Source organism: Neofelis nebulosa, chromosome 2 (genome assembly GCF_028018385.1).
Source record: "Neofelis nebulosa isolate mNeoNeb1 chromosome 2, mNeoNeb1.pri, whole genome shotgun sequence".
Lineage (NCBI taxonomy): Eukaryota > Metazoa > Chordata > Mammalia > Carnivora > Felidae > Neofelis > Neofelis nebulosa.
The window spans coordinates 197,832,211-197,859,545 of NC_080783.1; the positions used below are offsets into that span (position 1 = coordinate 197,832,211).

The 27,335-nt window shown below is 48.1% G+C and overlaps 1 protein-coding gene across 3 annotated transcripts; it reads left to right on the forward strand.

Moving 5' to 3' along the window:
- The first annotated feature begins 1,383 nt into the window (after positions 1–1,383).
- BSDC1 (BSD domain containing 1) lies at positions 1,384–27,241 on the forward strand. 3 transcript variants are annotated; one of them, XM_058718221.1, is made up of 11 exons: positions 1,384–1,476; positions 2,055–2,115; positions 6,978–7,094; positions 10,233–10,400; positions 12,062–12,116; positions 14,717–14,832; positions 15,263–15,331; positions 15,493–15,571; positions 16,879–17,358; positions 23,902–24,005; positions 25,683–27,241. In XM_058718221.1, coding segments are annotated over exons 1-11 (1,284 nt in total). In that variant the 5' UTR covers positions 1,384–1,474; the 3' UTR covers positions 25,716–27,241. The 3 variants fall into 3 exon arrangements, with proteins under 3 accessions (XP_058574204.1, XP_058574203.1, XP_058574205.1); XM_058718220.1 differs by lacking the exon at positions 1,384–1,476 and adding an exon at positions 1,740–1,788; XM_058718222.1 differs by lacking the exons at positions 1,384–1,476; positions 15,263–15,331 and adding an exon at positions 1,740–1,788.
- Positions 27,242–27,335: the final 94 nt, after the last annotated feature.

Sequence of the window (27,335 nt, forward strand, 5' to 3'; positions counted from 1 at the left end):
CTCAAAAATAAATAAAGTTGTTTTTTTTTTTAATTTAAAGGTAAAGCCAACTAGATTTGCTGAGGAATTAGCTCAGGTCATAATTTCCCAGTTTCATGAGTTCAAGCCCTGCGTGGGGCTCTGTGCTGGCAGTGAGGAGTCCGCTTGAGATTCTTTCCCCCACCCCCCCCCCGCCCCTCACTCACTCACTCTGTCTCTGCCTCTCTCTAAATTAGTTAATTAAAATCGTGAGACTTGATGATATCATCTGGTGAATGATTACAGACATCGAAAAGGAGGTCAAGGACTAAGCCCTTGGACATTCCAGCGACAAGAGGTCAGTGAAAAAACAGTAGAGAACACTGAAAAGGAGATGCCAGCAAGGTAAGAGGAAAGTCAGGAGGGCATGGTGTCCTGGAGCCAAGTGAAGAAAGTAAAAGTTTTAAAAGGTAGATGGGGTGCCTGGGTGGCTCAGTCAGTTAAGTCTCCAACTTTGGCTCAGGTCATGATCTCATGGTTTGTGAGTTCGCCTCTGTGTCTGGCTCTGTGTTGACAACTCAGGGCCTGGAGCCTCCTTTGGATTCTGTGCCTCCCTCTCTCTCTGCCCCTCCCCCACTCACACTCTGTCTCTCTCTCTCTCAAAAATAAATAAACATTAAAAAAAACTTTTAATAAAATAAAAAGTAGGAAGGTGATCAACTGTGACAAGTAAGATGCTAATGGTCCAAATAAGAATTGAAAATTGGCCATGGCTCTTAACATCTTAACAAAAGTTAGGTCAACTTATTGTGGGGAGGCAAAAACCTGACTGAAGTGAATTCAAGCGAGATTGGGAAGAGAGGGGAGTTGAAGACAGCGCGGGTGGGCAAGTCTTATAGGAGTTTTGCTGTAAAGGGAATTAGGGAATGGGTGTCGGGTCAAGAGAGGGTTGATAGTTATTTCCATGCTTTTAATGTGGGAGAAATACCATGTATGACGACAGGAACAATCATGTAAAGAGAAAAAACGGAATGGCGGGTGGGGGAATTACTAAAGCTACGCCCCTAAACAGACAAGAGGCCATGGGACTTGACAGGTAGCAGATCCAGAAAGTTTCTGTCTCTGTCCCCCTTTCACAAGTCAATCCACATTCAGCTCCAGTTCAAAAAGTTCTGATTTGGGCTATCAAAAGTTGAGGTAGGTGAATGTGTGTCTATCTCCCTAATATCCTCAGAGCCCCTCGAGAAGCCTCATGGAAGTTAACTGTGATGAAATTTTCTCCACACACCTGCAGACCGTAGCCCAGGGCTCCGCTCTGCGCTTGTCGGATTAGCCCGAAGAGACCCCAAGCAGCTGTTACGCGGCTTGTTTCATAAAGGGGGGTGGTCCTAGACCTGAGCTCTAGGGTCCAGACTTTCGAGCTCCAGCCCCGCTCCCTCCCTTTCTCCGCTCCGCTCCCGCGCCTCCGCGGTCCAGCTAGAGGGACGAACGTGGCCCTTAGCAGCCACCGTATCCGATGTACGTTGATTAAAAAGTAGTTGTTGTAGGGGGGTAGGGCTACCGCTGGGGAGTGGACCCTGAGAACCGAACTGAGTGAGGATTGGGCCAAAAGTCCAGAGGCGGAGTTGAAGGGCGAATTGTAGACGGACACTGGACGGGGCTCAAGGAGGCGGGGCCCAGTAGTGGACCGGAGCGGAGATTGGGCTGGGGGCGGTGTCGGCGCGAGGATTGGGCCGAGCGCTCCGGGGCGGTGCTTGAGGGGGCGGTGCCGTGTCGGAAGTCAGAGGTCAGTAAATAGTGGTGATGTCATGCGGGCAAGATGGCGGAAGGGTGAGCCCGTCATCCTGCTCTCCGGCATTGGGGCCTGAATTCTCTGAGGGCCGGGGTGCTGGGCCAGGGTCCCCGTGGGGAGCAGGAGGCCAGCGCGCGAGTGGACGGACCTGAAAAGGCGGGGTGGAGTCGCAGTGTGAGGGGGGTGGGGAAGCGGTCTGCCAAGTCTGGGCCCGCGGACCACATCTCAGGGGGAAACTGAGACCCGATCGTTGCGCGGGCAAGAGTCGCACCGCAGGGCCGCCAGATGTGTCTGTCTTCCACAGGGAGGACGTGGGATGGTGGCGGAGCTGGCTGCAGCAGAGCTACCAGGCAGTCAAGGAGAAGGTAAGCCGGGCTGGCGCCCTTCCTCCGGCAGGGCCTCGCTCCGCCTCACTGCAACCAGGTCTGAGCGGCCCCGCCCGACCTATGTGGGCGCCAGGCCTTCGAGATGAGGCCCACCGAGCTCTACTGTTATACCTTATCGGTGTAAGGGAGGACTGACCCCGACTGGCCAGTGTGGCAGTAGCCACGGTGAGATACATGTTGGTTTAAAGGCTGGCGCGACCCTTTTGTAGGAATCCATAGGAAGAGCAGTTTATTCCAGCTCAGGAAATTCACAGCTTCGTAGAAGAGAGAACATTTGATCTAGGCCCTGAGGAAGAACTCTAGCGATAGAAACTTACTGCTCTAGTCATTCGGGTATTAGAATGGCACAGCCAGCACTCTCTTGACAGGTCCTGAGGATAAGCTGCAATCCTGGGCCTCACGAAGCTCAGTCTAGCAGGGAGGCAGCAATCCCTGAGGGATGAGTGAGGCTCTGCTCTACCAACGGACAATGCTGTTGTGTGTTTCTGTTCCCTTCCGTGCTAGTTTGTCAAAACGGGCCCCAGTGAACTGTGGAAAAAAGTTAATTACCGTTTACCTCAGGGAATTGGGGTGAGTCCTGCTTCAGGGCAGACTCGGGGAGGCTTCTGATCTCGGTCAAATCAGTCCTCTACTCTGGGAGCATTTTAATACCTCCTTTAGCCTATGCAGTCCTGGACAGCCTCTCAGCTACAGCCTAGCAAATCTAAGAATGCCCTGAGTTGTTTACGTTGTTGATAAGCACGAGGAGAATTTCACAAGGAAGTTTAATTGAAGAGACCTCAAAGAAGGTCACTTCCATTGAGCGATCTCTTGGAAGGAGAGTCTGACGTTCATTCAGCAGGTGTGCGAGGGGCTGCTGTGTGTTTCTCTCAAGGCTGGTCTTACCGTAACTCATGAAAAATAGATAGTTGGTTAGCTTTCTATCTTCGTTCTTGGGGAACTCCCAGTTTGAAGCAGGGGTGTGGACGTTGTTTCTGCCTTTGACAGTTTACCCCATTCAGAAAGAGGACTTAATCTCCCTCTCGGCTGCTTACTGTTAGACCAAGTTGAGCAAGTTATTTAACCTTTCTAGGCCTCAGTTCCTCATCTGCAAAATGGGAGTACTGATTATACCTACCTGATAGTATTGTAAGGATTGAGTGATAATGTGTAAAGCACCAAGGACAATGCTTAGCACACAGTAAATAGTATATAAGTTGGAGTTGTTTTTATTAAGTCCTGAGGAGGGTGATGGGGAAATCCCTTAAACACCACCCATCCATTTTTACTTCCTTTTTTTTTTTTTTTCTTCTTGGTCTTGCAGTGCTTTCCTGGCCTTGCCTCCTTCCCCCTTCCCATCCTGGCTCCATCTGGACCACTCAATTCCCAGGACCCTCTGTTCCCTTGCACCCCTTAGCGTACTGCCCTAGAGACAAGTTTGAGATGGTGCTATAATCTACCTTCCTGTGCATCTTACCTCATCCTATAGTGTACGTGTGTGCTTGCATTTACCCACAGACAGTGATAGAGAAAGTCGCATTGCTCTTTGGCCCAACCACAGATTCACCAACCTTACTCAGGCCTGAGCAACACCCAGCAAGCTTTTCCAGTCTCTGATATGCTTTTCTTCCCCCTTGCCTTCAGAAACTTTCCCCAAACCTAACTCTTCCTCAAGTCCACTGTTCAACTGCTTCTTCTTTTACCTCTGGGAGACAACCTCATCTCCTCCTGTTTATAATTTGAGATCAACAGCATGATCTCTCATGACTCCGTCCCCATCCCTGCAGCTACCACATACCAGGTTATCTGTAAACACACTCAGCTTCACCTACCACTTTGCCAAATCCAGTGGGTGGTTTTGAGCCCTTATCTTCCTGGACCTTTCTGCTGCATTTGACACTAGTGATCACTCCCTCTTTCTTGAGACTCTACTCCTTTGGCTTTGTGGCATGCTTCTTTCTCAATTCTCCACATCTCCAGGCTTTTCTTTCCCGACTGTCTCATGACTTCCCCTTCCTGCGCCTTAAAAGTGTAGTGTTTGAGGGGTCTTGTCCTCCGCTCACTGCTCTGTTCACTCTACAAACGCTTCCTGGGTGACCTCCTCCATTTCCATGATAGAGTGACTCCTAGTCCTTTACTCTGAACTTTAGTGTTTGAGAATAGCTGCTGATGGACAACTATCCAGATACGCCACACATTCTACAGGACCGAAATCATTGTCATCACCCGCTTTCTAAGCGGGCTTCCCCTTCGGCATTTTCTCCCTCAGCTGGCAGCCCTGCATCCACCCAGGCACCTAGTTTAGCAGCCAGTGGCCCTTCCTTGATTCTTTTTCGCCCTCAGTCAACACATCCATTTAATCACCAAATCTACCTTTTTTGACGAATATTTCTTGAACCAGTCCCATCCTTTCATCCTGACCAGCACTGTCCTTATTCATATTCTGTTTTCTTTTCCGGACTATTGCAGCAGTAGCCTCCTGACTGGTTTTCCTGTCTTCTACTCTTGTCACTTTTAGACCCGTCCATGGCACTGTATGCCAGTGACTGGAGTGACCTGTGAAAAAGGCAAAGCTCATCATGTCCCACCTCCTTCAAACCCTTGGTGGCTCCCCATTACCCTCAGGGCTGACCAGGCCCTCCATAGTTGCCCTTGGCAACCTCTCCAGCTTTATTCGAAACCAGTTTTGCTTTACCTTTTATGTTCGTTAGGACTGAAATGCACATGGGCTTAGTAAGCCCTATGCCCTACTATGCCCCAGGCAGGCTTCCTTTGCTGATTCCTGCTCATTCTTTAGGGCTAAGTCCAGGCTTCCCTTCACCAAGTCTTTCCAACTTCCTGATAATACACTGGTCACCACTCTGCCCTTGTGTATCAACACTGTTATATGAACATTTTGCCAGTAGACTACGGTCTTATTGAGGGCAGGCACCATGTCTGTTCATATTTGTCCCCTCGGAGCTCACAGTCTAGTGACAGCCATTTATCAAATAATCATGCTAATGGCTATTTAATTAAAATTGCTCCTGTACATGTAAATTTAACAAGCAAATTTAAGCACCTGCTCTATGCCGCGTTCTGTGTCACATACTGGGAAAGCATCAGTGAACAAAAAACACGGGTTCTGTGCTCAGGGAACTCAGTTTATCCAGGAAGCTAGACTTGGAACGGGTAATCATAATCTACAGTATGACAAGTGTTAGAGAACATTCAGGTGCCCTGGGAACATGAAGCAGGGACCCAACCTAATCTGAGGTGGCATCAGGGAAGCTTCTCCGGGGAAGTGACATTTAAGCTTAAATCCGAAGGAGAAACCAGAGTTAACCAGTTGAAGGGCTTTATTTGTTGTGTTTTTTTCACTTATTTGTTTGGAAGAGTTAGAACCATATGTTCTAATACCATGAAGGTAAGGAAGATGCTAGAGCATCTGAGAAACTTGCAGAAAACCAACTAGAGCTCAGTGAGGAACACAGCAGTAGAGGATGAGGGCCAGAGATGAGATTATATGGCCTTGTAAGTGAAGGGAAAGATCGTATACTTGCTCGTAGGACACTATGGGCACTGTAGAATGTAAAGCAGGGGCAACCTGGTCTGCTCTGACTTCCAAAGCTCCCAGCAGTGTCACAGGGAGAAGGCAGTAGAGATATCTGATACAACCTGCAAGGAGTCCATTCGACAGAGCAGGCTGGCCTGGACCAGGATGGAGAATGGCAGAGTGGATGGACATAGAGAATAAATGGCCCCTCCACTCCAGTTACAGAGTCCTGAGTCTGAAATGGAGACATGATTCCCACTCCCAGAGAAGCTTCTTGCTGATAGATGAGACTGCCCCATTTCATCCCAGACTGATGAAAACCAGAAAAAAGTCACCAGAACCCTCAAAAATGCAAAAAAAAAAAAAAAAAAAAAAAAAAAAATTCAGGTGACTCTCCATGTGCAAAATGAGGGGGCTTGCCAGGGGAGCACAGAGGTAGTTTGGGAAGGTGCCCCAGAGTGGGTAAGGATGAAACAAAGCAGGGTAAGACTCAGACCAGGGCTGAGGGCCTGCTCTCTCAAACCTGGTCTGAGTGCAGGGTGAGCAGCAGGTCGGTCTGACAGAAGCAAATATTCATTCTGCCCGAAGGATCTCTGTGGATGAATAGAACCCTAGAATGGTAGAAGCAAGACTTCGGAGGCAATCCAATCCAGTATTTCTCTCAACACCCCCTTTGTGGAATGTAAAAACCACACACCTTTTTTCTGGTATTAAATTGTCAAGAATCGCTCATAAACGCTTTCTGAACTATTACCGTCACTAGTACAACATGTTTATTTAGTTTTTCAGACAAATAATTTCACATACTGCCTCATATTTCAACTGAACTTCCCTGTAATAAAAAATAAATAAAAATAGAAACACTTTCCCTTGATAAAAAAAAATCACACACCTTTTCTTCAGGTTACTTGAAATTTGAAACAAATGTCATGACTTAAAGGATTTCAGAGCAATGCATCGGAGTCTGTTTCGTTTCCGGACTGTGTGCACCCCCTTCCCCAGTCTGCTCTTGAACCACCGATTTAGTGTACCTCCCTCAGGAGGAAACTGAAATTAGATGAGAGTTACTTGTGGCCACAGAGCTTATAAAGGTCAGGGCTGAGTCTCATCCCGATTCTCAGAGCTGCAGGGAGTCCCTCTGTACTCTCTGCTGTTCGGTAATCCCAGGTCATGGGATTGGGACGGGCAATCATTGTTTCTGTGCTGAGGCTTCCCATGTCACTTGAGGTTTCCATGTGTCTGTCTGGGATAGAAGCAGCCCCGGGAACAGGAACAAAGGGTAGTGGAGCCAGCTGGCTCTGTCATCCCTCTCTTGTCTTCCCCGTAGTCCTCCGAAGCCTTGGAGTTCATGAAGCGAGACCTGACAGAGTTCACCCAGGTGGTCCAGCATGACACGGCCTGCACCATTGCAGCCACGGCCAGTGTGGTCAAGGAGAAGCTAGCTGTGAGTATTCCCTTCACGCTCTGAGTGACTGTCCTTCACAGCCTGATACCCCAACCTTTCTACTATTAAGTAATTGTTTTTCCCCCATAGGCTCCCACTTTGAAAGAATTATGTCTGTCAAGCAAACAAGCTATATAGAATAAGTATTAATAAGCTCTCCCATTTCTGTATTGTTTTAGCAAATGTTTTCCTTCTGGCAAAGTCATTCACTGTAGACAGTTTAGAAAATACACATAAGTAAAAGAAAAAGAAAGACCTAGTTCCATCTCCCAGAGGTAACGACTGTTAATATTTGGGGAGTATGTTCCTCGTTCTTTTTCACTTTGTCCACTTTCTTTTTCAAAGCTGGAATCAACTGAATATCACGGTTTATAACCTACTTTCTGGCTTAATCATTGCAAACCTCATTCTCCAGCATCATAAATGGCTTGTTATTTTGTTCTGTAGGTTTAACCAGTTCCTAGTTTCCTATTTCATTTTTTTCTGGTACTGGATAAACAGAGCTACAGTAAACATTCTGACTGCTAAATCTTTGCCCTTCATATTTTCTTTATAATAAAATACTAGAAGGGATCATACGGTGAGTACAGTTGTAGGCCTTTTAATATTTATTGCAAAACTACCCTCCAGAAAGGTGGTGCCAACTTCTATTCTTATGGGCCCTGTTTTTTTTTTTTTTTTTTAACATTTATTTATTTTTGAGATAGAGACAGAGCATGAACGGGGGAGGGTCAGAGAGAGAGGGAGACACAGAATCTGAAACGGGCTCCAGGCTCTGAGCAGTCAGCACAGAGCCCGATGCGGGGCTCGAACTCACATACCGCGAGATCGTGACCTGAGCCGAAGTTGGACGCTTAACCGACTGAGCCACCCAGGCGCCCCCGGGCCCTGTTTTTATTAATCAAAGATGTGTGGCAGAATCTTCTTGTGAGATAGGATTTAGATTCTAAAGTGAGTGTGAAAAGTGAAAATAGTGTATGGTTGGCTATCGCTGCAAAGCTCAAGCTTCTGATGAAGTATAATATACAGGTTTTGCATGAGCAATTTCTCCTTTAGTATTGGGGAAATTGCACTTTCTTCATCTGATCTCCAGCTGAATCAGTTGCCTTGAGATTAGAAGCCATGTTATAAACAACATGTTTTGGAGTTCTTTTAGCCAACCTTAATTTTGTTGACTCCTCTTGTAAAATACTGTCTGCAGGCTAATCACAGCTACTCATGAGCATGAGCAGGAGTGACAGATAGTAATCCTGCTGAACTGCTAGGGTCCAGCCAGCAGCAGAAACACCACTCATTTTTTCCGTTTATTTATTCCTTTTTTAAATTTTATTTATTTTTTTTTTTTAAGTTTACTTTGAAAGAGAGAGAACACAAGTGAGGCAGGAACAGAGAGAAAGAATCCCAAGCAGGCTCTGCACTGTCAGCACAGAGCTCAATGTGGGGCTTGAACTCACAAACTGTGAGATCGTGACCTGAGCTGAAATCAGGAGTTGGACGCTTAACTGACTGAGCCACCCCAGAGCCTCTTTTTCTTTTCTTTCCTTTTCTTTTCTTTCCTTTCCTTTTCTTTTCTTTTCTTTCCTTTCCTTTTCTTTTCTTTTCTCTTTCTTTGTTTCTTTCTTTCTTTGTTTCTTTTCTTTCTTTCTTTCTCTTTCTTTTCTTTCTCTCTCTCTTTCTTTCTCTTTCTTTTCTTTCTCTCTTTCTCTCTCTTTCTTTTCTTTCTCTCTCTCTCTTTCTCTCTCTCTCTCTCTTTCTTTCTCTCTTTCTCTCTCTCTCTCTTTCTTTGTTTCTTTAGTGTTTATTTATTTATTTTTGAGAGAGACATCCAGCAAGCAGGGGAGGGGCAGAGAGAGAGTGGGAGAGAGAGAATCTCAACCAGGCTCCTCACTGTCAGTTCAGAGCCTGATGTGGGGCTCCATCTCAGGAACCGTGACATCGTGACCTGAGCCAAAATCAACAGTTGGTCGCTTAACCAACTCAGCCACCCAGGTGGCTATTTATTCCTTTTATTTTTCATTTGACAAATATGATTGTATATCTGTGCTAGCATGTGCCAGGCATGCTGGTAGATTCCGGGTGGAAAATGCTTGGATAGCCTAATCAGGAGTAAATGCTATGGTGCTATGGTTTCCATGAGGTTTTTAGAGCCTGGCCCTGTCAGCATCCTATTTCTGCTTGTTCAAGGATATCCCGGCCAGTGTGGCTCAAGCTTGGTGTCCCACTTGCCCCTTCTAGACAATGCATACGTTGGCCCTCAGCTGGTCCCAGGTTTGCGTCTAGGCAAGGATGCGTGTTCTCATCCTGCCCATGTATCCCCGGTCTTTCACAGAGAATGTTCTACTTCCTGAGCAACAATGATGATGACATTGTGATATTACAGTACTGCTATTTAGTAGATGTTTGTTTTATGCCAGGCTTGTACATGCCTGATCTTTTTTATTTTTCACAGCAGCCCTCTGAAGGAAGTCTGTTTGTCCTAATTTTACAGATCAGGAAGCTGACTCAGAGGGGGTTAGGTCTCCAAAACTAGTACCTTTCCCATCACTCCACCCACAGGTCCCCTTCCCCACAGAGTGTGTACAGCATGCATCCTATCCTGCCCATTTTTTAAAATATTTACTTATTTATTTTGAGAGAGAGAACAAGTGAGCATGAGCAGCAGAGGGGCATAGAGAGAGGGAGACAGAGAGTCCCAAGCAGGCTCTTTGCTGTCAGCGCAGAGCCCACCTCAGGAGTCGGTCCCACGCACTGAGAGATCGTGACCTGAGCCGAAATCCAGGGTCGGATGCTCAACCAACTGAGCCATCCGAGCATCCCCTCTCCTGCCAGTTTTTGATCAGTATGACTAGCCTTGAAATTTTGATGAAACAGCCAGTCAGGGAGTTCTGCTCTGACTATATAGGCCTACCGGGGTCCTGTTCCACACCCTCTTCTGGTGTCTGGGGACCCTGGCCACTTCTGTCCTTCTCCAACCTCAGAGATGGGGTAAGAGGCCATGAGCACTTCCCTGGTCCCTACACAGGAATGCTTCACCCCTGATGCTTCCTTTGCCCCTGATGCTTTACCCCTCAGTACCCCAAACTCTAACTTGCAGCCTGCTCCTGGGCCACTTGTTTCCCCTTCCGCTTCTCTCTGCAGACTGAAGGCTCCTCGGGGGCAACAGAGAAGATGAAGAAGGGGTTGTCTGACTTCCTAGGGGTGATCTCCGACACCTTCGCTCCCTCACCAGACAAGACCATAGACTGCGATGTCATCACCCTGATGGGCACACCCTCTGGCACAGCTGAGCCCTATGATGGCACCAAGGTATTCATTAGCAGCCTCCCCTGCAGGTGCCTAACAGCACTAGATGCCATCTTCCGATGTGCACTCATAAAAGCAGTATGTGTTCAGGCCAGAAAATAAATATATGTGTATAACTATACTGGAGAATAGTACTAATCAAGAAGATAATTATCGCTAAATCCATAATCCCATCACTGAAAGAGAACCACTTATTTCTTGTTTGGCTATAACCTTTCATTTCTTTTTGTTTACAAACACTGGTAAAGATAGTTTGAACTCTTTCTTTTTAACAAAAAAAGCACTTTATACATCGAATTTTATAACCTGCTATAAAAACATATATAAAAAATATCAGCATCTTTCTTACTCACCATCCTTTTAATTATTAACATTCTTGCAAGTGAACAGAGCATAATTATTCCACTCATTTCTGTAGTGCTGCTCTTGGGGAGTCCTTTCAGCTTTCAGCCTTGATAAGGAATGCTGTACAGGCATGGTCTTCTCCCCGTTTGGGTTAAGGCTGATTTCCAGTGGGAATCAATGTATGGGGGGAGGATGTCTTCAAAGCACTTAGATCAACAACAGTGGTAACATATTTCTTCCACATTTTATCTTCTCACATTACTTCTTCACGGTTCATGGAGTGTTTTTTCCTAAATTCACAGCGTGATGTCACAGCAGGTTGGCATTGAATTTCCTTTCCAAACCTACTGATTTGTCAAGCATATCTGCCAGCACTAGTATCAATACCACCACTTAGTGGACATTTGAGTGGGAGTGTGAAATTTCCTAAATTGTAGGATTTTAAATTCTAACAGCTGTAAGTCACCAAAGCCACTTGCTGAAGCTCTAACGCAGACAGCTGGCCTTTGCTCCACATAACACTGAGGTGGGGAGGTGGGGTCTTCTGTTGACCAGCTAAAGTTTGCCACTCCTGTGACCTTACCGGGAACACGGCAGATAGTTCACTCGGCAGACTGGCTATGGAATTAAGAAATTCTTGGGGCGCCTGGGTGGCTCAGTCGGTTGAGCGTCCGACTTTGGCTCGGGACCTGGTCTCACGGTTCGTGAGTTTGAGCCCCGTGTCATGCTCTGTGCTGACGGCTCAGAGCCTGGAGCCTGCTTCCGATCCTGTGTCTTCTTCTTCTCTCTCTGCCCCTCCCCCACTCGTGCTCTGTCTTTCTCTGCCTCTCAAAAATAAAGAAACGTAATAAAAAAAAAGAAAGAAAGAAATTCTTGATGAATGCTTTTAATTTGGGGAGATACATTATTTCAAATTTTGCCCATAAATTTGGACTTTATTAGTGTATTTGCACTAACTTTTTTCAGGTTTCACACAATTCAAAAGCATTTTATACATACAAGTTTATAGCCTGCTTACACTGTATCTTAATTCCCCAGGTGGAATACTAGGGGAGACCATTTTTCCAGGAGCCTCAGTTTTTCACTCCTAGCCCAGTATTCCCCCTTTTAGCCATGGGCAAGCTGACAGGTGCCCTGTGGGGTCTGGCAGCCAGCAGGGGAGAGGCTGGGTTGAGGCTGATTTCCAAATGGGAATAAATGTACAGGAGAATGATCAGTCTCTGAGCACCTAAATCAACAACAGTGGTAGACTGTGCTGTCAGAGAGGGGGTGCTTTCTCCACCTAGCACTCCAGAATTTCTGTTCTTTATTTCTTACAGGCTCGCCTCTACAGCCTGCAGTCAGACCCGGCAACCTACTGCAATGAACCAGATGGTGAGGGGGTAGCGGTGAGGGGGAGGCTTGCAGGGAAGGGAGACCACGGGAATCTGGGATGAGCACCCTGTTGGTCTCTAGTAGCAGTGGCCCAGCACTTCCTGTGTGGAGAGACCAGAGTGGGACTAGAGTGTACCTTATGTGTGGTAGGATGGGTTGACAGTCCCTTTTCCTCCCTGAACCCAGACTGTGTTCATCTCTGTAGTCTGCAGAGACTTTGCTCCGCTCCCTCATTCTTAGCTCAGGCTCCATCCCAGCCCTGCTGCCCTGCCTGCCTTCTCTTTGGCGCTTGTTTGCCAAGCCCCTCTCATGCAGCAAGCCCCAGGCTGGGAACTGGAGCTCAGAAATTAGTCAAACCCTCACCCCAGTGCAGACCTCCAGGAACCTGCTGTTAGGAAAGAGAGACAGGAAACAATGAGTAAAGCAAGGATAGTAGAGGTAGAGTGACTGTTTCCACAGAAAGGTGGGGGCAGTAGGAACCCAGAAGGGAAGCACCCGGTGCAACCTGGGGAACCTAGGATGTGACACTTACGTTGAGTTTTTAAGGATAAATTAGAAGTAAACTAGTTTGGGGGGCGCCTGGCTGGCTTAGTTGGTGGAGGTTCCCACGCTTGATCTCAGGGTTATGAGTTCAAGCCCCACATCGGGCGTGGAGCCTACTTTAAAAAGAAAAACAAGTAGACCAATTTTATTTTTAGCAGTGGGGGAAGGTGTTCAAGCATGGCAGTAGGACATTTTAAGGTCCTGCATTTGAGAAGTCTAGATTAAGGGGTGCATGTGAGGGAGGGGTGGCAATGAGAGCTGCTGGTGGGGGCCGGATTGGAAGGGCTTTGGGTGCCAGACCATGCAGTTTGAATTTTTGTCCTAAAAGGCTCAAAGTAGTGGTTCTTAACTTTTTTTTTAGTCACAAAGGCCTTTAAAAATCTGTTGAAAATGACAGGCCCTCTCTTCACAAAATTTTACTTATTTATTTATTTACTTACTTACTTACTTAGAGAGAAAGAGCACAAGCAGGGGAGAGAGGCAGAAGCGGGGTGGGGAGAGAGAGAGAGAAAGAATCCCAAACAAGTTCTCCATTCAGTGCAGAGCCTGGGCTCGATCCCATGACCCGAACTGAAAGCAAGAGTCGGACGCTCAACCAACTGAGCTGCCCAGGCACCCCTCTCCACAAAATTTTATAATGCCATATGGGAGGTCTTTGACCCTCTGTGAAGCCTATGCTTGGACCCTAGCTTAAAAAGCCCTCCCTACAGGGGAACCTGGCTGGCTCAGTCAGTGAAGCAAATGACTCTTGATCTCACGGTTGTGAGTGCGAGCCCCACGTTGGGTATAGAGTTTACTTAATAAAAATAATAAAAAATTAAAAATAAATAAAAAGCCCTCCCTAGAGAACTACTGAAGGGTTTTGAAGCCTGAGGTGATCAGATTTTGTATTTTGTAAAAGAGCCATCAAGCATAGAGAAAGATAGAAGATGGGCAGACTGGGTAGGAGGCTTGGCAGGAATCCCCACGTCAGAGGTAAGTCCAGAACCCAGGGAGTGGCAGGTGGAATGAAGAGTGAGGTGTGGAAGACACCGAGGAGGTGGAACCCAGGGCGATCAGATAAAGGAGGAGTCCAGGACAGCACCCAGGGTTCTGGTGGATAACTAGGTGGGACAGCTTAGGGACAGAAGAAAATGAGCACACGTTGCATTTGCTGCACCTGAGCTGATAGAAGTTTCCAGAGGACACCTGGACCCCTGGCTCTGGAGCCCAGAAGGGTAGCCTGGGCTGCAAAGACAGACTGAGGAGTTGTTGGGGGAAGGAGAGGTTAAAACTGTGGCTTAGTAGCGGTTATCTTAGGAGAAAACAGAGAATGGGAAGACATAAGGAGAGGAAAAAAGAGGAGCCACTGAAGACTCACATGGAACAACTGGAAAGGGGGGAGGGGAATCATAGAAGACTGAGAAGCCAGAAGAGAAGAGGGTGTCACGAGGACGACAGTGGCTCCCAGGGTCAGAAGCCAGACTGGTCACATGAGAGAGGGCAGAGAAGTAGCCTTTATTTTTGTTTTTTAAGTTTATTTATTTTTGAGAGAGAAAGTGCGTGTGTGCATGCAGGAGTGGGGAGGAAAGAGGGAGAGAAAAAATCTCAAGCAGGCCCCATGCTGTCAGCATGGAGCCTGACAGGGGGCTAAATCCCACAAACTGGGAGGTCATGACCTGAACCACAATCAAGAGTCAGACGTTCAACTGACTGAGCCAGCCAGGTGCCCCAGGAAGTAGCCTTTAGACTGGCAACATGGGGGTCCCTGGGGACCTGAGAACAGTTTCGGAGAGGAGGGCATTCAGTAGCCAAGTGCAGTGGGCTAAAAAGCAAGCAGCATGAGAACATGCAGATAGTAGCCCATTCTAGAGATCACTTAAATGCTATGCCGTGATACCAGTGGGGCCTACCCACCCCTTCACCCTTCCCGATCCCCCACCTTTGGCCAAATGGCTTTGAAAAAAAACCTTAAGCTTTCCTCACTGTCCATGTCCAGGCTTAGCTATGTTTTCTGTAGGCCCGGTGTTCTTTCTCCAGACCCAAAAAACTGACCATCAGTGTCTGTCCCTCTGCAGGGCCCCCGGAATTGTTTGACGCCTGGCTTTCCCAGTTCTGCTTGGAGGAGAAGAAGGGGGAGATCTCAGAGCTCCTTGTAGGCAGCCCCTCCATCCGGGCCCTCTACACCAAGATGGTGAGGGCCCAGCTGGCAGGACTTTACCCAGCTTCAGCTTGAGGTGTCAGGAGGTGGGAGGCACATATCTAGCAAGAGTCACTGCAGTTACCTGGCCCAGAGAGCAGTCTGAGACCCTCTAGAGCCAGACCAGCCAGGTCCTGAGCCAAGACTCTACATGGGCAAAGCTGATTCGCCAGGCTTCTGGCAATCAGGGGAAAAATGGAAGGGCCAGCAAAACCTGATGGGAATTCTTGTCTCTCTCCTTGGCCAAGCTAGGCCAGGAAAGTGGGTCTGGGGATGGAAGGGTGTTAAGTGCTCTGAGGAAAACTGCTCAGCCACAGAGCCACATCTTAAATCCAGAGCAGCTGGGAGCAGGCTGATAAGGCTGGGGACACAGACTGTACACAACCACTCCCAAAGTCTCATCTCCACTGTCCCCTCCCTCCAGGTCCCAGCAGCTGTTTCCCATTCAGAATTCTGGCATCGGTATTTCTATAAAGTCCATCAACTAGAGCAGGTATGCTGGCCTGGCCCGGGGAGGTCCACTCAGCCCTTGGGGAAGTAGACTGGATTTTGTTGAGGGAAGAAGGGGCACAAGGTACCAAGGGTTCTGGGGTCAGGGCCAGGGTCTGGGGAGAGTGAGCCCTGACTGCTTCTGGCCATCTCCCCCACACTCAGGAGCAGGCCCGGAGGGATGCCCTGAAGCAACGGGCAGAACAGAGCATCTCTGAAGAGCCTGGCTGGGAGGAGGAAGAAGGTAAGAGGTATTGAAAGGTGATGGGCAAGTCACAGGTCCTGTGCTGCCTGTAGGGACCATCTGGCCATCTCTGAACACCGGAGAGACCTGGCATGCAGGGAAGCGTAGGGCATGTATACGGCGCTTGTCCATGCTGAGGATAGGCTGAACTAAAAAGGAAATGTTTGCCTGGGCTGGCGGAATTCCCAGTTTAGGTAAGGAAATCACATGTGTCAGTAGCAACAGATTCCCCTGCCAGCCTATGGGCCAGCCACTTCACAGTCACCTAGGAGGCTTATCAGAATTCAAGATTCCCTTCCCCCCATTCTAAATGAGACTCTCGGGATGTGGCCAAAGTTGTACTTTAAAAAAATTTCAGGGGGGGCACTTGGGTGGCTCCGTCAGTTAAACACCGACTTCGGTTCAGGTCATGATCTCACGGTTCGTGAGTTTGAGCCCCATGTCGGACTCTGTGCTGACAGCTCAGAGCCTGGAGCCTGCTTCAGATTCTGTGTCTTCCTCTCTCTCTGCCCCTTCCCCACTCGTGCTCTCTCTCTCTCTCTCTCCGTCTCTCAAAAATAAATAAACATTAAATTTTTAAAAAAATTTTTGATGTTTATTTTTGAGAGAGAGGGAGGGAGAGAACGTGAGTGGGGGAGGGGCAGAGAGGGGTAGGGGACAGAGGATCCAAAGTGGGCTCCGTGCTGACAGCAGAGAGCCCGACGCAGGGCTTGAACTCATGAACTGTGAGATCATGACCCTAAGCCGAAGTCAGATTCTTAACAGGCTGAGCCACCCAGGCGCCCCCAAACTTGCATTTTTAACGAGCTCCCCTGGTAATGGTTCGTGCCTAGCCAGGTTTGGGAACCACTCGCTTAAGAGCTCAGCCTCCTCTACCTGGTAGCTCAACTTTGGATAGTATGTTGGAGCCACCTGTATGCTATTAACACATTTATTAAGTGGGGGTAAGTTAAAGAAAAGTCCAGTGTCTTGCCCGAGATCATACACTGAGGATAGAGCAGAGCCCAGCCTGAACCCAGAACTGACTGTCAAGTCCTAGCTTTCGAATCTATAATACCATCTTGGGCTGTGCTGCCAGAAGCTGAGTGTCCACCAGACATATGCTAGGCCTCAGCGTAGGAGAGACTTTGACCAGCAGGAAGTATCTGCAGAGGAACCGTGATGGGGAAAGGGTGAGGAAACTGGCACCCTTTAGTCTTGATCGGAGTAAGCTTTGGTGGGAACCTGAGGTCTGTCTTCAGAGAGCTCCAGGGTTGTCTTGGGGCTGACCAGGGTACGTAGCCCTCTTTCCTGTTCTCTCTCAACAGAGGAGCTTGTGAGCGACTCACCCACCTCTGCAAAAGAGGCAAAGGTTCCTGTGGCCAAAACCTCCACGTCCCCTGAAGGAGGCCCTGGCCCCCTGAGCCCCTGTGAAGAGAATCTGATGACTCCAGCCGAGCCTCCAACAGAGGTGACTCCTTCAGAGAGCAGTGAGAGCATCTCCCCCGTGACCCAGATCGCCAAACCTGCCACTGCAGCTGAGGCACCCGTGTTGCCCAAGGACCTGTCCCAGAAGCTGCTAGAGGCATCTTTGGAGGAACAGGGCCTGGCTGTGGATGTGGGTGAGACTGGACCCCCGGCCCCAGCTCAGTTCAAGCCCCACACCCCTGCTGGCCGCCCCAGCGGCCCAGAGCCTAGGCCTCCAGCCAGAGTAGAGACTCTGAGGGAGGAGGTACTCACAGACTTACGGGTGTTTGAGCTGAACTCGGACAGTGGGAAGTCTACGCCCTCTAACAATGGAAAGAAAGGTAAGTCGAGGCCAAAATCCCAGGGAGCAGCGGGGAGGGGGACAAGCAAGAGTTGTTACCCCATAAGGCAGACTTGTCTCTTTAGGATCCCAGAAGCATTTGTGGTGCCAGTTTCCTCACCCTTTCATTTGTGATACTGATGATGGTGACAGCTGCTATCTGTTGAGTATTTATTACCTTATTTCATCCAAGGTGTACATATACTCTGAAATAAGGGTGCATCTTACAATCGTTGGGGTCTTAGGTCCAACAGAATAAGGTTTATGCCGTGTCCTGGGCTTAGTGTGTTATATTGCATTTAATTTCTCATTTCATCTCACAGCCCAGTCAGGTCGGTATTTTATGGATGAAGAAAATGAGGCTCAGAAATGTTAAGTAACTTGCTCAAATTCACATGGCCAGGAAGTGGCAGGCCCAGATTCAGGCCCAGGTCTCTGACTCAGAGCCTATGCCCGTAACTACCACACTGTCCATTTGGACAATTAAGCCTTACCCTGGGTTGGAAATCCCTGTGTCATTGATTGTCGGGGGTCCTCACCCTTTTTGACCTCAGGAAAGTCATTTAGCCTCCCTAAGCTTATCCCATTATTAGGAGCACGAAATCCATAAAACTTAACACGTACAGTTTAAAAAAGAATTAAATGAATCCTCATGAACTTGCTGTGACCCAGCTTAAGTTTTAAAGCTTTAGTTTCTTATCTGTATAGTGAAATTTGAGACTGGAGACTCTGACTTTTTGTCAAATGGGAACCTCTCTAATTCTGGGAAGGAAAGGACAGTAAGAGCTCTGGGGTTGACTGTTTTGCCACATCCAGAATCCCTCTTCAGAGATAGCTGATTGTCAGCAAGGCCTCTCCTGAAACACACACACAGTACCAGTCAGCCACGAAACTTGCCCAGCAGGTGAGCCCTGGCCTGCTGGTGCTGAGAGACTGGTTTGCTGCAGTGGAAGGGAAACTGGCCCCACCACACCCCTCCCCTTGCTCCCTGATGGAAACCACAGGGTTTCCAGTTCCCAACACAATGCTCTCCTTCTGGCTCTGATTCAGTGAGGTCATCCATTGAGCTCCTACCTACTCTTTATGAGACACTGAGGAGGGAGGGGCAAAAGCTGCAGTCTTTATGATGAAACATGAAGCTGTATGGGGCAGGCTTGATGCTGGAGGAGTTCAGAGAAAGAAGGAAGGCTCCAGGTATCAGCGGTTGGTTTACTGAGGAGACAGGCATTGTATAGGAGAGGTGGAGAGAGAGTTGAGGGCAGCTGCGGGGCTCAGGGGCCTACAAAGCCCAGATAGCAGAGGCCATGGGCAGGAGAAGTGGTGAGTAAAGCCCACTTTGCTGTATTATCTCCCAGGAGAGGGAGGAATAAGAAGGGTAGATGGGTTAACTCAGAAGCAGAACTTAAGAACTTAAAATCTTAGCCAAACTTGGAACGTTGGACTTGGTGCCATAAAGTGGCAGGGCATGCTGCTCACATTAGATGCCTGACCTGTACAAAGAGCCTCACGTACAGAGGCTAAGGGATCAGGCTCTGGGGTTTGAACAGTTCTGGGTTCAAATCCCAACCTTGCTCCTAAGCCATGTGACTTCAGAAAAGTTACTGATCTTCTCTAAGCCCCATTTATTCCTCTACAAATTGGGGGTAATTGTTCCACAATAGGTCCTCAATCAGGGAAGAAATATGAGTAGACCCTTGCTTTGGGGAAATGATGATGATAAGAGGTACTATCTCTGAGCACTTTCTATATGTCTGTATCACTCTGTGCTAAGCACTGGATATGCATATCACTTAGTCCTCACAGAAGCCCAAGAGAGGTCTGTGTGATTTCCTGCCCCCCTCCCCTTTTTTTTTTTTACTGATAGGAAACTTGAGATCAACCACCCACTCACTAAGTCTTTACAAAAGCATGAAAAAGTACTTTGGGAAAGTGGAAGAGTAGGTGAGGGACCCAACAGGTGGTATGGAGTTGCTGGCTGGGTGGTACTAAGGGCCCGTTTGAGATAGCAGTCATGAATTTTAAGAGACACCAGTCAGCACTGGTGTACTTTTGTCCAGCTACATTCAGTAGCCTAGGTGCAGGCACAGAATAGATGGGGAGCTGGATTTAACCAGGGTTCAAATTTAGCCAGGGGAAATCGGTGGAGGAAAAGAGGAAAGTCCACAAGTATATGCAAAAAAGTGATCAGAATTGTGGCTCATGGAATTGGAGCTGGGAAAGGGAAGGAGAGACAGTGAAACAGTCGGATTAAAGAGCCATAGGCTCCAGGGCACCTGGGTGGCTCAGTCGGTTAAGTGTCCGACTTTGGCTCACTCAGGTCATGATCTCATGGCCCGTGAGTTTGAGCCCGATATTGAGCCCTGCATCGGGCTCTGTGCTGACAGCTCAGAGCCTACTTCCGATTCTCTGTCTCCCTCTTTCTCTGCCCCTCCCCCCTCACACTCTGTTCCTCTCTCTCCTTCAGAAATAAATATAAAAAATTTTTTTGTTTTATTAAAAAAAAAAAATACTGTAGGCTCCATTGGGAATTGGGCTGTGGGAGAGCAGGGTCAGAAAAATGAGTGGTGGGTTGAAATGGGACAAAATGAGATTACGGGGGAGCTGTGGCATAAGCTCTTCATTGCTCTGCTCTGCTGCCTCTGACACTCGGGGGTTTGCAGGAAGGCTGGGTTATCGCTGCCGAAGACCCACCACAAGCAATCACTTAGTCGGGAGAAGATGGGGCCTTGGACTGACAGGAGGACAGTGGGAACAGAGTAGAGAGAGTGAATCTTAAAAAGAAATAATGAAGGCTTGGAGACGGTGAGTGACTCCGTTTTTCTCTTAGATGACGTAAGAGAGGCTTGGTCTCTGGGCACAGCAGAGTCTCTTGGGGTAGGCTAGCCACACGGTCTCCCACAGTCCAGGGGCAGTGGGGCAATCGTTGTCCTTGCAGAGCTGCTTCCCACCTGCATTTTGACCCAAGAGCCATTTAATCTAAGAGCCTGGACTTACCCTGCTCAGGTTCCCTCAGCAGGAGGAGGGGAAGGAGAGACTGAGACAGGCCTATGGCCTGCAAACCAGAAGGTGCCCTGGGCTGAAGGCCCTACTTCACCAATGACTGACTTGAGAGTGGCTTTTGCCTCCATTTCTTCTCTGGGGAAGCAGAGATCCAATTAAACAGAAGAAAATGAGCCGAGTGACAACACTGTGAGGTTGGTAATCACCTGAAAGCTCCCCTTTCTTAAAAAAACAACAGACAAACTCCATCAGGAAATCTTAAATTGTTTTGGCATAGCTCAGTTCTCCGCCACATGCACAGTGTAATGGAGATGTTAGTACTCGTGTGTGAGAGGACAAGATGGTGGGAGGAGGCACATGGCAGAGACAGCCCTGGTTCTCATCTCTGCCACTCAAAGGCTACATTTTGTCATCTGAAAATTGGGACTGTTAATACCCACCTCAGAGGGTGGGTGTGAGGTGCTCCAAAACTGTAAGCTGATACTCTGTTTTCCACCCCTGGAAGGACTGCCGTAACATTTAAAGCCTGAAAAAGAGGGCAACCTGAGGTTAGGGAAAGCGGTCATGGCCATGGCCACACCTCTGAAATGAGGAATCAGCCATAACTCACAGGAAGCCAACACTGACAGCCAGCCAGGTGTGTGCCACCAAAATGTCCTGAAGGCATAGAGAGACTTGGATGCGGAGTCCGAAGAACCTGGTCTTGGTTGCCAGTCTGCCCTGGCTAGCCGTGGGACCACGTGCAAAATTACTAAACTCTGAGACCGTGCCTTTAATGGCCCCCATTTGTTAAATCCCCACTATGTGTATGTGTGTTACATGCACTTCACATTGACACTTCTAATCTTAACACTGTTGGATCTCGAACTGCAGGCCCAGGCCTACAAAGAATCACCCAGGTATCTATTTATAATGCAGAGTTCTGGGCCACCACTTAGATGTTCAGAATCTAAATGAGGGGGAAGGGGAGGCAGGTATCTGCATAATAAGCTCCTCCTGTGGTTCTCTGCAAAGAGGGTGGTTTTATCCTTGTTTTATAAATAGACTGAAGCCCAAAATAACTTACCCAAGACTATACAATAGATAAAAAAAAAAAAAAGTAAAGATTCCATCCAGGTCTACAAGGCTCCAGAGACCCAGGATGCTTGTGGCTAGGAAGTGAGAACAGAGCAAGACCCCTTATAAGGAGCACAGGGGCAGGGCTTAGGGGAGGTCTCAGAGCCTGGGTGCCTGGTGAGGAGCAAGCTGTACAAGAAACAAGGACGTGTTTACAGGTCGTGCCATTGGGAGATCAGGGACCTACTTTTTTTAAATATGCTTTTAATAGACAAAAAAAGTTACAAAGTAGTATGTGTTCATTATAGAAAAAAAAAAAATACCAAGAAAATTACCCCATGACCTCATCACCTGGAGGTAACTATTGTTAGTATTTTTGTGGGTATTTTACACATCTTTTCTCTGTGTACAAGCATCTGTGAGCATATTTTTTTTAATGCTTATTTATTTTTGAGGGAGAGAGAGCATGAGTGGGGGAGGGGCAGAGGAGAGAGAGAGAGAGAGAGAGAGAGAGAAAGAGAGAGAGAAAGACACAGAATCCAAAGCAGGCTCCAGGTTCTGAGCTGTCAGCACAGAGCCCGATGCAGGGCTCAAACCCACGAACCGCGAGATCATGACCTGAACTGAAGTCGGATGCTCAACCAACTGAGTCACCCCAGGTGCCCCTTTGAGCATATTTTTTTAATCGACTTATAATACATATACTTTTTTTCTGCATATTCTTTTTTAAAAAACTCTTTTTGTAGTTTTCTTCTTAGTAATAACCTTCACATGGACATTTTTTTATGTTCCCTCTAAGAAGTCCTACCCAAATAACGAATGTTTAGAGCAGTGACTGCTAACCTTAGCAGGCATCAGAATCACCCAGAGCAGGGATGAGTAGATTTTTTCTGTATAGGGCCAGATCACAAATATTTTAGGCTTTTGGGGCATACAGTCTGTTAGAACTACTCAGCTCTGCTGTTGTAGCAGGAAAGCAGCCATAGGCGATATGTAAACAAACGGCAAGGGCTGTGTTCCAAAGCTGAATTTCCAAAAACAGACAGTAGGCTGGATTTGGTCCATGGGCCGTAGTTTGCCAACCCTGGTTTAGAAAAGGGTCCATGGGGGCGCCTGGGTGGCGCAGTCGGTTAAGCGTCCGACTTCAGCCAGGTCACGATCTCGCGGTCTGTGAGTTCGAGCCCCGCGTCAGGCTCTGGGCTGATGGCTCGGAGCCTGGAGCCTGTTTCCGATTCTGTGTCTCCCTCTCTCTCTGCCCCTCCCCCGTTCATGCTCTGTCTCTCTCTGTCCCAAAAATAAATTAAAAACGTTGAAAAAAAAAAAAAATAGAAAAGGGTCCATGAATATCTGTTGGGTGCAAACTCTGTATTCTAGGCACTGGGCATACCTAAGAAAGGAAAACAAAGATCCCTGCCCTCAGGGAGCTCACATTCTAGTTCCTCTATTATTGACAATAAGCATATTAAGTCTAATGATGTAATATGTTCAAAAGTGATAAATGCAATGGAAAAAAGAATAAAGAGCAGAGTGCGGAAGTGGGTTGCAGTTTAAAGTGGGATGGTCAGGGCAGGCCACATTTAGATGGTAGGATTTGAGCAAAGGCCTGAAGGAGGTGAGGAAATTGGCCTGTGGATGTCTGAGGAGAGCATTCTAAGTACAAGGAACAGCCCATGCGAAGGCCCTAAAGCAGGAATGTGTCTGGTGTGTTTCAGGAGTAGTGAGGTCAGTGTAGGTAGTGTGGAGTGAGTGAAGAGGAAGAGGTTCATTGTTTATGTCTTCTAGAAGATTTCTGTGGCTCCTGGGAGCCTCTGGGCCAAAGTGCTTCTTCACTATTTAGTAACTTACTTTTCCTCACTTAATAGTTTTAGATTATTTTGCCATGCATATAAGTGCTCTACAGCCTAACATTTAAAAGCCACATAATGTTCCATCATGTGACTATACCATTTATTTACTTTTGTAATTCCCTATCAGTGGACTCTCAGGTTTATTTATTTTTTTATTTTTTTATTTTTTTATTTTTTAAATGTTTTTATTTATTTTTGAGAGAGAGAGAGAGCATGAGTGGGGAAGGGGCAGAGAGAGAGAGAGAGAGAGAGGGAGACACAGAATCAGAAGCAGGCTGCAGGCTCTGAGATGTCAGCACAGAGCCCGATGCCGGGCTCGAACCCGCAAACCGTGAGATCATGACCCAAGCCGAAGTCGGATGCTTAACCGACTGAGCCACCCAGGTGCCCCAGGTTTTTTTAAATTTTCATCACTATAACCGCACTACAGTGAACATCCCTTTGGCTAAATCTTTTACTGAATCCAAGATTTTTCCTTAGAATGGATTCCTAAAAGTGGAATCACTGAGCCAGAGTGACAACAGAATGTGAGAGCTTTGATGTATATTTGCCAGGCCCTTTTGAAGAGTGCCATAACCCCCAGCTACAACCTGCTCATACATACCCCTTCCCACCTTTGACACTGTGGATCATGGTTCCAGGCTCAAGCACGGACATCAGTGAGGACTGGGAGAAGGACTTTGACTTGGACATGACTGAAGAAGAAGTACAGATGGCACTCTCCAAAGTGGATGCCACTGGGGAGGTGAGTGGGCCTGGCTGGCCACAGGGAAGCAAGCCCAATGATCCCAGTGTTTGAGGACTCCTCCCATCAAGTCCAACTGTCCCCTCAGGGTGGATCCCTGTTCCTGAGATGGCAGCTTCAGGCCCTGAATGGTTTCCGTCAGCAGGCTCTGTTTCCCCTCAGTTCCAGGGTAGATGGTGAGAGAATACCTGACGTTAGCTCTGCATCAGAGTCACCTGAGGAACTACTAAAAAATGTAGACTCCAAACCCTGCCCCAGATCTTCTGATTCATGGTTCCCAGGGATGGGACCTGAACAGAGAGATTCCTGGCCTTGGAGACAAAAGATAGTGTGATCTAGGGCGAGTCACTTAACCTGAGCCTCTGTTTTCCCATCGAAAACAGAATTGAGGGGTGCCTGGGTGGCGCAGTCGGTTAAGCGTCCGACTTCAGCCAGGTCACGATCTTGCGGTCTGTGAGTTCGAGCCCCGCGTCGGGCTCTGGGCTGATGGCTCGGAGCCTGTTTCTGATTCTGTGTCTCCCTCTCTCTCTCTGACCCTCCCCCGCTCATGCTCTGTCTCTCTCTGTCCCAAAAATAAATTAAAAAAAAAAAAAAAAGAAAACAGAATTGATCTTAGAAGCACATAAGCTGTGAGAGGTAATGCGTGTAGGCATGTTAGGCATCGTGCCTGGGACATGCGAGCTCTCAGTGAATGTTACCGAAGCCACCACAAAACCCAGTCCAGTTAGAAGCTCAGAGGCCTTATTACTCTAACACTTCATTACCTGCCAAAATCAAGAAGGAGTCATTTTTGAATGAAAGGCAGGGAAAAAAGCTCTCACAGCTAAGTGGCAAGAGTGAGGCTCCACCCCAGACATCTAACATTCAAGTCAGTGTTACTCCCACTGTCACACAAGAATCACATGATTTCTTCTATCATGTAGCTCATAAACCTGCTGTAAAGAGGTAAACAGATTAGAAAGATAGGCAGGGCCTCGTTTTTCATATGGGAAAACTGAAGCCTGGGGAGAGGTAGAGACCTACCCATGAGTACTTTGCTTCTATGACCTTACTATACCCAGGGTAGAGAAGGGCCATGATCCCCTATCATGTCACAGGGGCTTAATGCCTTCTGGGTCTTTGCGACCCTCTGTAAAACCTGGCCACCATATACCCAGGCAGTCATTCTACAACCCATCATACCGGGGATCAGCTGACAGCAGGCCGATAGAAAGTTCCCTGGAGAGACTTCAGCTGAAGTTAGGGCACTGGAGCCCCTGATGAAGACCCTGTGAGCACCTGCAGTACAGTGCCACCTTGCTTCTGATCACAGGGCCACTCTCAAGTTTTCCTTAAGGGATTGACTGAGTTGGTTCCTGGAAGCAGGATGTCCCCTCCCAGTGTCCAGTGTTGGCTGATGAAAGCATTTCCTTTGGGTCTGGAATGATCAGAGCAGCAGCCCCACCACTCGGACACAGGGCAGCTCTGCTCCCAGACGTGTTCCTTAAGACAGTGGTTCACTCTCCTAGGGGGCGGGGTGTGGCCCAAGGTTGGGGGGTGGGGTGTGCAGGGAGTTGGGGGAAGATGTTTAGGGGAGGGCTGTCTGGAAATGGGGGCAGCAAGGGGAGGCTGGGTCCGGGCTTGACTCAGAGGAGTAAATATGTGTTTGTGCTCTCCGTTATCCCCTCCTGTCCGCAGCTGGAAGATGTAGAGTGGGAGGACTGGGAATGAGGGGCCAGAGCGCGCAGCTCCCCCGCCCACAGAACCTCCCACCCCCTCGCTCACCTCAGCCCAGCCCTGGAAGACACTGACTGAGAATGTCCCCCCAATGGCTTCTGTCAACCAGACCTCTGGGTGGCTCTTTACTGGTCTTTTGGGCCTCTGCTCACATCTGGGAAGGGGCTCACTAAATCCAAACCAGGAACTCTGACTTGTGCCAACCATAGGATGACTCAAAGGGGAGGAGCCCTACCCCCCTCACCAGAAGAGCCTACATTTCTCTGCTGAACACCCACTGTTCTTGGGGACTCTTGCTGGGAAGTCCCAAGGGGTAACTCTAGCCCTTCTATCTGTGCAGGACCTAAGCACCAGTCTCTTGGAGGAAGCTGAGATAACACTCTGTCCACCCAAAAGTAGGCAAGGAGGGCCATCCCACCTGTCCTAGCTAGACAGGGATGGCAAGCACATTTTGGTTCCTATCCCAGTGAGTGAGAGGCATTCGTCTCTGGGAAATTTGCCTCTCTTGGGAATCTCCCCTTCCCAGGCATTTTCCATTCCCAGAAAGGTTCCTTGTGGTTCCAAATCTAGAGACCAAACCCCAAGTTCCCACCTCTTCCCTTTCATCCAGCCCAGGCTGGTATGTCCCCAATGCCTCTCCCAGGGCTTCTTCATGTCAGATGCACCCAAGTCCTTAGCCCAGCTGTGCCACCTGCAAGAGTCTGCTCTTGCATTTCTTCCCCTCCCCAAGAAGGGAGGGGGTCACTTCAGGCCCTTCTGTGCATTGCCTGGCGGGATACCTTGTCCAACCAGCTACCCACCTCGACCCCCCTGTAGCTTAGGACACAAGCCAGCTACCGGCGGTACAGAGCAGCGATCAAAGCTGAGTCCTTACAACTCTGGTAAGCCCAACTTCTCCGCCTCAGCCCTTCTGCTGCTTGAAGGGATATGCTGGGGGTGAACTTCTTGAGACTCTTATCAGGCTTCTGCAAAAGCTCTTCTTCCTGAAGACAGACCCGGTCTTTGTGGCTCTCACCCTTCACTCTGGTAAAGCTATTCGTCTCTTGGAGGACTGAGGGGCTGCAGGAATCCCTGGAGACCCTGGTGCTTCATGATGCTGCTCTGGTGATTCTTGTACATAATCTGGTGTATTCACCAATGATTTAAAGGGATTGTGGTCAGGTACGCCAAGAGAGTGGTGGTCAGTTCCACTTGAAACCTTCAGTGAGGGGGGTGGGATGGAGAGAATCTTTTTTTTTTTTTTTTTTTTTTTTTTTTTTTTTTGATGGGATGGGGTTTTTCTCTTTGTAATTATTTCTTTAGTTTAATTAACTTTTTGGTTGTTTGTGCAATATTATATATTTTAAATTATAATGCATCTCCCCAGAGTATTTTGTAGCCAGGGAAAGAAAAAAGGAAAACAAAAAAAAAAAAAGATTCTAACAGCTGTTAGTTTTGTAATTAAAAAAGAAAGAAAAAAGAACTTTGTCCTGAACCTTTTCCAGACTTGCCGTTAACAGCATTAAAGAGATTCAACAGAAGCTGGAAGGTGTCTGGGGGTCCGTTCTTGTCCCCAACAGCAGTTGCCTTGGAGCCGGGGCGGGATGAACACAGTGCGCAGCGTGGCTTTCTGCT

Coding starts and splice junctions, on each gene's coding strand:
- BSDC1 (XM_058718220.1), top strand. Junction 7,095..10,232: donor TGGTCAAGGAGAAGCTAGCT/GTGAGTATTCCC, acceptor TTCTCTCTGCAG/ACTGAAGGCTCCTCGGGGGC. Junction 24,006..25,682: donor AAGTGGATGCCACTGGGGAG/GTGAGTGGGCCT, acceptor TCCTGTCCGCAG/CTGGAAGATGTAGAGTGGGA.